This window comes from Arachis stenosperma, chromosome 3 (genome assembly GCF_014773155.1).
Source record: "Arachis stenosperma cultivar V10309 chromosome 3, arast.V10309.gnm1.PFL2, whole genome shotgun sequence".
In the NCBI taxonomy this organism is placed as follows: domain Eukaryota; kingdom Viridiplantae; phylum Streptophyta; class Magnoliopsida; order Fabales; family Fabaceae; genus Arachis; species Arachis stenosperma.
In genome coordinates this window covers 24,891,777-24,902,108 of record NC_080379.1, presented here as the reverse complement: position 1 = coordinate 24,902,108, position 10,332 = coordinate 24,891,777, and the positions used below count along the sequence as shown (strand labels likewise).

Here is a 10,332-nt window from a genome sequence, read left to right as displayed (position 1 = left end):
TGAGCTCTCTTGCTACCATGATAAAGACTGATTGCTGATCATTTTAATTTATATTTATCATGATCACTAGTTATTATTCCTTAAGGCTCCAATAATCCAAAGCATGCATGGTTGTCATTATGTCAAATGTGAAATTAAGAAATTAAGGTAATGTACCCTATAATGGGGGTTGTGGGTCGCCATCATTCATCCCATATATATGTGTTCAATTGTTTGAGTCTTTTAAGGCAAGTAGTCCTTTATATATAGTTATATACCACTCTCTCCATCTCTCTCTCCCTCTCTCTCTCTCTCTCTCTGATATCATATAGCAATTATGGAAAGCTTCTATGAAGAGGTTGAACAGCCAGTGAGTCCTCCAGGGCAATATTTTAACAGCTCAGTGATATGTTCATATGTTTTTGGATTTCTTGAAATAGCAGTTCCAATTGATGACTCACAGGCCATAACTTTGATTAAAGATGTCTTCCTTCCAATTAATCCACGCTTCTCCTCTATCATGGTCAGTTCCATCCCTTTCTCTCCTCTATATATTTTTATAAAATTTCATTTTAATTTTCTATGTATTTTATACATACATTTAAGGATTAACCACAAAAAACGCCTCTAAATTATTTAAATACGGACAAAAATGCACCCGAATTTTACTATCAACAAAAATGTCTCCAAATAATTTAAAAACACAACAAAAATATCTATAATAAATATATATTTTCAAAAAATACCTTAGAAATTGAATTTTGATGCAATTTTTTGCAAGTATAATTATAAAATTGAGATACTATTATCCTTAAAATTTGGTGATTTTTCATTAAGTATATATTTTTATTTTAATTTTTTTTGTTAACAACCAATAATACTTTTAAAAAATTACAAAAAAATATATACTTAACAAAAAATCATCAAATTTTAAGAAAAATAATATCTCATTTATTTAATCATGTGTGCAAAAAATTGCATCAAAATTCAATCTCTAATGTATATTTTGAGAAATACATATTTAATGTTAGTTTTTTTGCAAGATTATCTAACATTAAATACGTATTTCTCAAAAAATATATTAGAGATTGAATTTTGATGCGATATTTAGCAAGAATGATTAGAAAAATGAGATATTATTATCCTTAAAATTTGGTGATTTTTTTGTTAAGTATATAATTTTTTGTAATTTTTTTGTTAACAATCTATAATACTTTTAAAAAAATACATACTCACCAAAAAATTACCAAATTTTAAGAATAATAATATCTCATTTTTCTAATCATACTTACAAAAACTTGCATCAAAATTCAATCTCTAATGTAATTTTTAAAAATATATACTTACTGTTGGGTATTGTTGTTACATTTTTAAATTATTTAAAGATATTTTTGTCGATAGTAAAATTTGGGTGCATTTTTGTTAGCATTTGAATAGTTTGGGGGCGTTTTTAGTAGTTAAACCCTATATTTAATTATGTAACGTTAGGTTAATAAAAATAACTATATTTTATATTAACTCCATGAATAATCGTCTAAACGAACAAATATAATTAAATGATTATATAAATTTTTTTACACTATATTAATACATTAAATTAAAATTCTTATATATATATATATATATATATATATATATATATATCGTCAACTTTTTTTTGAAAAACTCTATATTCTCCTACGTCTTACTAATCACATTTAATGCTAAAAATAAAAAGTATACCAGAAAAAATACACACACAAAATAATACATATAATTAGTATTTTTTTATGAAAAAGCTAACATTTTCAGTTAGTATTATGGTCAATATTTAATATACATAAAAAGAGATTCAAAATTTTAAAAATAAAAATATTTAAAATTTATTAAAAAGTATCTAAAATTTAAATTTATTAAAAATTTATCTTTATTTAACTAATATGTTTTATATTAAATTTGTTTATTATAATATTAGTTGAAATTATTAGCTGCTATATTATGTGTTTCTTAGCTTTACTCTTCTTTTGTAAATGTCCCTGTCACTATTTGACTTTTCTTTCGCCATTAATTTCTACTGAGATAATAATAAGCAAATGGACCAATTAAGCCTAGTATGCTCTTAGCTTCTATTTGGCTATTTTTTTAGATATTATAAAATAAAGAGTATAATACCATAATATTGTGTAAATTTAATGTAATAGACTGACATCGAACGAATTAATATCAGAATATATCATCACTAATAATATGAACTAGTAACAAAAAATATATTTAATACGTGAGTTATTTGGTGGAGGACAAAATTTTAAGCTAAATAAAAATAGGAGTAACAATTTGTTTTGAAATTACTAACATGAAAAAAACGATATTTTCATTTTCTTCAACAACTCTCAATTATTAATCATTGTTCCGATGATTTTTGACTTCTTTTTTTTCTCTCTTTATTCAAATCGTAATTTACGATTATTTCATTTAAATCGTGTATAACGATTTATGTAGAATTTGTTATTAATCTCACACATATGCATTACACACTTAAACTTTTATTTCGACGTATTGTATATATCTAATCATCATATTAAAAATAAAAACCAACTATAAATACTTCTTTTTAATAATTTCAAATATTTCAAATATCCTTGTCTTAGTGACAATGAAGACAAGGGTGCATAAATAATAATAAAAGAGACAAAAAAAATTTCTTTATATCTTGAATACAATAAAGAAAAAGTCTAAAAGACAGAAATTCATTAAATTCTGGCTTGCATATAACCAGTAAATAATAGTAAGTCATTAATGAAATCTCACACTAATCTCGCACTATTAAAATCATCGTTAATAGTTATTCAATGGCTACAAATCCCAAAAGTTACTGATCTTCTAGCACTCCTCTTAATCAATTTTCTAGTTCTTCTTATGATTCTAAATCTGTCATTTTAAATGGTGGAACTGTGTAAGGACATTTCTTCTCTGCACTACTACAGCACTGACCCTTGGGATGGCGAATCCGATAGCGTGTTGTGACACGAGATTTACCGATGGTCTCACCGTCAGTAAAACTTTACATTCGTCATTAATTCAAATTTAATTTTTACTATATTTTTTAGCAGTATTTATTAACGGTTTAATTATTGGTAGCGTTGATAAACTTTGACGCTAAATTCGCGTCAAATATTTATATATAGTATTTCACTAAAATATCTTTTATTTTTGGATATTCTTATTCGATCCCTATTATTTTTATAAGTAATAGAAAAACATTCATCCTCAACAAATTAAACCCAACTTCAAACTAAATCATAACATATACATACGGTAGATAATTTTATATTACCTACACTTTAGTATCTAACTTTTGCTTAATTTATTTTTTTGACAAATTTTAAATATTTAATAATTATTTAATTTTATATTTTTAAATTAAATATTAATTTTTAATTATTTTTAATAAATTAGACAAATACTTTTAGACACCATAAATCAACTATGAACTATATATATCAACCTTTTATGATATTCATATATTTTTCTCTTAATTAATCATTTAATTTCAAGTGTATGTGTATGTAATGTAATACAGGTTACATCCAAAGATGGCAAAAAGATATGGAAAAGAGTGGAAGTGAAGCCAGAAGAGCATTTGAAGTTTCCCAAATTCCCAGAAAACCCTTCAATTGAATTCTATGACCAATACCTCAGCGACTATGTTTCAATGATTCTAACCGAAAAAACACCACAAAACAAACCACTATGGGAGATCCACGTCATAAAGTACCCAACAACAAATGGAAAAGGAACCTTAATATTCAAACTGCACCATGCACTTGGTGATGGTTATTCACTCATGGGTGCTCTTCTTTCTTGTCTCCAAAGGGCTGACGACCCTTCTCTTCCGTTGTCTTTCCCGTCGAAGACACCGGCGGCGGCGAAGGCATCGGAGTCATCAGGAAATGCAAAGAAGTGCATGTTGAAGAGGTTGCCTTCAATTGTGTCATCTTTCTTTTATTCTTTATCTGATTCTGGATGGAGCATAATGAAGGCAAGAATACTGAAAGATGATAAGACTCCTATAAGGTCTGGATTTGAAGCATGCGAGTTAAAGCCTTTTACCTTATCAAACATGTCATTGTCTCTTGATGATATCAAAGGGATCAAGTCCAAACTTGGTGTGGTAAGAAGATTAATTAATATATTACATACACCTTCATTCCATCTACTTATATATGCCACTTTTTATCCAAAATTTTGTTAAGTATTCATTTTTTTTAAATTAAATATGTTTTGACTTTTTTTTCCCTATAATTATACCTCTATTTTCATTTCCAAGCAAATCCATTTATTTGGTATTTTTTTCCATGAAGTGTTTAATAATTTTGTGAGTTAAATCAGCAGAAACCACTACAACAATATAGAGTATTTTTGAGGGTTATAATGTGTAAAAGAAAAATAAAATTTGTCAAAAAAATAAATTTTGACATTATTTTAACTATGAAAATATGTTAATAAAAATTTTGTCAAAAATAGCATTTTTAACATATAAGTGATTGTGAAAAAAACTTAAATCTTATTTTGATAAATATTGGCTGTCAAAAATAATTTGTTAGAAAATTTTGAGAACATATTTTCTGTGATACTTATTAATTGTCAAAAATACTATTTATTTTGACACTTATTGACTACAAAATATTTTCAACAAAAAATATAACAAAGAATGAGATGAGATCTTAAAACTAAAGAATAAATTGAGATTTTGAAGATAAAGAATGAGTAGTATAATCTTAAACTAAGAGTAGTGTGATATCAAAATTAACATAGCCCAAAGAAGAAGAAAAATAATGGAGTAAATTGAAAACAAATGAGTGTCAAAATTAAGGAGTAATTTTCTACGGTCAAATTATTTATGAAGAAAACATAGAAAATTTGACATTTGTGATATTTGTCAAAAATATATATTAATTTTGACATTTAATTATGGTGTTAAAAAATAAAGTGTTAAAATAACTCTATTTTCTTGTAGTGAACACTGAAAAATAAAATAAAATTTAACGTTAAGCAATGAAATTATTAAATACTTTATTATATGTGTAAATTAATAAATTTTATTTATTAAAAATAATTTAATATTTATATTATTTAAATTATAACAAAAAATACTAAAAATGATTGGTCTAAAAAATTTCTCTTTAACGTTACTATACAAGTTGCTATAGTAGTTCTCGCTTTGACATTTCCGTGGACTAATACATTAATAGAGATTTAAGTAAAATAAAATTATAGCAGATGGACTAAATTTATAAAGATATGTTACATTATTCTACAAGGGTTTAGGATATCGATATTTTTATATAATTGATGACCGAGAATTTTCGTTACAAAATAAAAATTTATTAGAGAAGTAAAATTGTTTTTCAAAATAACGATGAAAGAATCATAAGATTAAGATTATTGATGGTAGTTATATTTAATTTTGAAGACAATAAATGATGTGGTTACGGGGATGATCTTCTACGGGGTTCGATTGTATATGCAAGAAATGAAGAAGAAAAGCAAAAGAGCAGAATCAACAGCAGTGGTGATGCTGAACACAAGAAACATTGGAGGGTACCGTTCAGTGAAGGAGATGCTAAACCCTGATTCTAAGGGTGTTTGGGGCAACCAAATTTCTTTCTTACAAGTTTCAATACCAAAGCTAAGTGAAGGAAGAATCTCGAATCCTCTTGAGTTTGTTAAGGAAGCTCATAAATTAATCAAGAGGAAGAGACGCTCATTCAGTGTTTATGTCATAGGCTTCATCTTGGCTCTTGAGATGAAGTTAAGAGGGCCCGAGGTCAGTATATACACCATAACCCAACATTTCTTTTTTTTTTTTTTTTTTAAGCTAATTATTGTTACTCTTGTTAAATTTTATTATTATTTTAGAATAGTATCATTACTATATTATTATTTTGTCACAATAGATGAATATTTTGGATTTTGTCTGTTTTTTTTGCATGAGCTTTTTTTTATTTATTTTATATTGAAATGAATATTTTTTTTAATTCAATAAGGATTAAATGTTGGAATTTTTTTTAATATATGAAAACTTTGATACCATGTCATAAAATCGCTTCTTTCAAAAGTTTAAACTTATAAAAAAAATACATGAATAATTATATCTTTAATATATAAATACTATGTCATAAAATTATTTTTTTTAAAAATTTAAGTTAAAATAGAAAGAAATAGATAAATAATTATATCTCTAAATTTATTTAGTTTAGTAAAATTTACCTTAATTTTGTCTATGTATGTATTTTCCTCTTTTCATTTATTTTAATTATGCTAAAATTCATTTCTTCAAATAATAAAGATCAAATTTAGACTTTTAAGTCATAAAAATTATAATATTTTATCATAAAATTATTTGACCCAATAGTTTAAGTTTATAGGGGTTATATATATATATAGTTAGTTAGTTTTGATGAATATTATAGTGCTTAAAAAGTAGTGTTTATTTAGTAAAAAAAGTTAAAAATTAATATTTAATTTAAAAGATATAAAAATAAATAATTTTTTAAAAAATTAAAATTTATTACAAAAAAATAAATTAGACAAAATTTAGACAACTCATAAGTATCATAGAATTGACCTATAGTTTTTATGGTAAAAAAAATAAATTGCATTAATCAGTGTTTATGGTAAAAAAGAATTGCATTATTAATCATTGATACTTATAAATAGTATATTTGAATGTGAACTGCCATTGTTTGAAGAAAAAAAAAAAAAAAGGATGGCATTGAGTGTTAGCAGGCTGCAGGCATGTGGTTATTATTGAGACGACAGGCAATGAAGTACTTCTTTTATTTTGATCATAAACACTTCTTAGTTAGGAAATCTGAACAATTTTGTTGGACCACCGAGCAATGGACCATATTAGGCTTTGTCGTGTATATGTATGAGAAGTGCTTAAGGTTTCAACGTTTATTATATATGTTTCAGGCTGTGGCCAAAAACATTTATAACACACTGGAGAATTCAAGTGTTGTTGTTTCAAACTTAATGGGGCCAGTTGAGAAGATGGCATTGGCAAATCATCCAGTGAATGGCTTGTACTTCACCATGACAGGTCTCCCTGAGGTATATCATTTTCATACATTTTTTTTTTCATTTCTTTGTCATTAGTTAAGTAGTCCTTATCATTGCTTAATAATAATAATAATAATAATAATAATAATAATAATAATAATAATAATAATAATAATAATAATAATACATTTTATTATATTACATATATAATTACATACATGCATAATGTCTGGTAAAAAAAGTATTGGTAAGCACCTATGTGGAAGAGAGTTGTACACTTATACAATTTAAAAAGAAAATATGCTTCAATTTTATTAGGTGTATATTAAAATGATGAGTTATTAAAATCATTCACTTATGTAAAATACATATTAAAATATAAAATATACGTTAAAAATAAATTAAATTATACATATAGTTATATATAAATACATAATGATTAATTTGGTGTAACTAATTTTTAATTAGTGTGTATATGATATTTTTGAATATAATCATAGATAAATTTGTAAAGAATTTAATTTTAATATATTAATAAAAAAATAATTTATAACTAAAATATGATTATATTTTTTTCCTTTTTATTAATATAACCATACAATAATATATCATAAACAAATTCAACTGCATAAGCACGTATATTTAATTTTCTCATTGAATAATACTAAACAATAAAATATATAGCCATAATTTTTAGAAAAATAAAATTATATTATATGACAATGAAGACTTAAAGGGGTATAATTTATTATTTATTAATTTAATTAGCTAGTGTCCTAGTGATGATTAATTTAACTAAATTTTAACAATTTTTCTTACCTTCTCGTGAGAATAGCTTTTTTTCCCCTTTTACAAATTACTTTTTCTCAATTAAATTCAACAAAACCTTTTGTACCATAAACTAGTCTCACAATATCTATAACATGCTTATTATACCTTTGTGTCTGCAGAATGTAAACATTACAATTATGAGTTATGTGAACACATTAAGAATCACCATGAGAACAATGAAGGGGTTCATAGATGAACAAAAATTCAAGAACTGCATGGAGAAAGCCTTTGAAGTCATATTCAAAGCAGCTATGGAGACTTAATTAATTCCAAGTCAGAAGACCCAACACAACACAATTTAAAGTTCAACTACTACTCTGTTCAGATATGAATCAATTATACTCATTTTGTACGTACATAATAAATTAAAGAATGATGATCAGACATTTGAGATGATATTATTAAATATATAATGAATGATCAAGATATGTTATCATAAAGGAACTACTCACCCAATTTGGCAACGACAGATAATTAATAATCTTAATTAATTGTTGTAGTTGAGTTTTATTATAAATGGATATATACTCATTAATTATTTTAAATTGAAATTGAACTTTTCTAGCACAAATTAAATTTCAGTGACTTTTGAAAAGCACTTGTTGCTACTCTTCATCCGGCTGCACAATTGCCACGTTACATTATCTTTTATGTTAGTGTGGAATAATGTTTCAATTTTTTTTTTTAAACAAAAAGGTGGAACATTTAAAAAATCTAAAATAATATTTTAATTTAATCAAAACATTGTTTATATTATTATTATTATCTGTCAACTACGACATGCATGTATGCATAATAACATAGAAAATTTGGCCCTTATTCAAATGATTATTGATCACAGAGAATGGGTATATGACTAGTGACGGAGCTTGAAGAAAATTTTTAAAGGTCAATATACAGGATAAAATATATATATATATATATATATATATAATATTCTGACTATAAAAAATATCAAATCAATCATATTAAAAATATTTTGGATAATTTATATTAGATAAAGAATAATTATTTAAATATTTTTTATATGAATCCTATTTAATATAAAATTATTTAACTTCATATTTCTAGTTTAGATGATATTATTAAAATTGAAATTGTTTCTAAAATCCAATTTAGAATTAAGATCAAATTCTTTGAATAACTCTTTAAACCTTTAAAAATTATATCTTACTTTATTTATGATTTATTAGAATAGTGAAACTACTTTCAGATACATTCTGTTGTGACATATTTTTTTTTTCTTGAATCTTAGTTTTTTTCTTAGAAAAATGGCGTAATTCTTTGATTTTTTTAACATTATAGTTGTAAAAAAATTAGAATATATAAAATATAAAATATATAAAAAATTATAGTTAAAAAAATGATTATTATTAACAATTTCAATATGTACTTATTAAATATTTGAATATCTCTTTTATAAAAAAATCAATCAAAAAAACTAACATAAAATAATATTAAATTAAATAGATAATAAAGATATTTAGACTTCAACAATAATAACAGTATAATAGCAATATTTTTTGTATGTTTTAATTTATAAAATGAATAAATCATAACTTAAGTTTGGAACTTGCAACAAAGTAACCCATATGCTGAATTTAAAATAAAAAGGTATTAAAAGTAAATAGAAAAGGGGAGTGTGTTGAACTCATGGCGTTGAATTTGAAATGAAAAAATTTTACCAAATGAGTTATTTGTAATCTACGATGATATGCTACTAATAATTTTATAAAATACTTGAAGGCATGTCCTCCCATTGTTCCTTAAAAGATCCACCCTTCTATATGACATATATATAATCATTTATATATCTTTTTCTAACTATCAACTTAATAGGATAAGTAATTTTGTAATATAATTTTAGAATTTTTATCATTTAAAATTCTAGAATTTAATCGTTGTTAATTTTTTTTTTTTGCATAAGATCAACAAAAAAATAAAGAAATTCTATGTAAAAAAATTTATGTAAATTTAAATTTATTTTTTGGATATAATAGATATAATTATAGATATAATCCTTACGTAAAAATATATTATAGATATAATTATTTATTTATATTTTTCAATCAGCTTAAATTAAACTTTTGAAAGTAAGTATTTTAATTTTTGTATGGTATATTCTGATAACTGCATGTATGAGCTAAGGCAAACTTATATCTTCAACAACTTTTTCATGAAATGTTCATTTTATCAATTTAATTATTGAATCCTAACACTATAATTCTAAAAGAGGGTTTGCAGCTTATTATTATTTCAGAAGTCTATCCTCCCAACCATATTCAAATTCATTGAATGATTGAAGGATATATATATTTTCTTTTTTTGGTCTCTTTTTCTGCTCTGGTTTATTTTCTAATATGTTCGCATGGCATCATGAGAGAACAACAATTAATTTTTGAAATTCAAATTTTTATAGATAGATATTGCATACTGATTTAAAATATTTCTATAAGTCTAATACTCAAAATTAGGTTC

General features: G+C 24.1%; 1 protein-coding gene across 1 annotated transcript; it reads left to right on the top strand.

Annotated features, from left to right (window-relative positions):
• The first annotated feature begins 234 nt into the window (after positions 1–234).
• LOC130967648 (wax ester synthase/diacylglycerol acyltransferase 4-like) lies at positions 235–8,351 on the top strand. The gene is made up of 5 exons (XM_057892601.1): positions 235–502; positions 3,539–4,129; positions 5,432–5,785; positions 6,937–7,074; positions 7,974–8,351. Exons 1-5 carry the CDS (start codon positions 317–319, stop codon positions 8,115–8,117), a joined length of 1,413 nt encoding a protein of 470 aa, XP_057748584.1. The 5' UTR covers positions 235–316; the 3' UTR covers positions 8,118–8,351.
• The last annotated feature ends 1,981 nt before the right edge of the window (positions 8,352–10,332 follow it).

Excerpts from the sequence above, each read along its gene's own strand:
- LOC130967648 (XM_057892601.1), top strand. The coding sequence starts at position 317 with ATGGAAAGCTTCTATGAAGAGGTTGAACAGCCAGTGAGTCCTCCAGGG. Across the intron at positions 4,130-5,431 it reads TCAAGTCCAAACTTGGTGTG|ACAATAAATGATGTGGTTAC; the intron begins GTAAGAAGATTA and ends TTAATTTTGAAG. Across the intron at positions 7,075-7,973 it reads CCATGACAGGTCTCCCTGAG|AATGTAAACATTACAATTAT; the intron begins GTATATCATTTT and ends TTGTGTCTGCAG.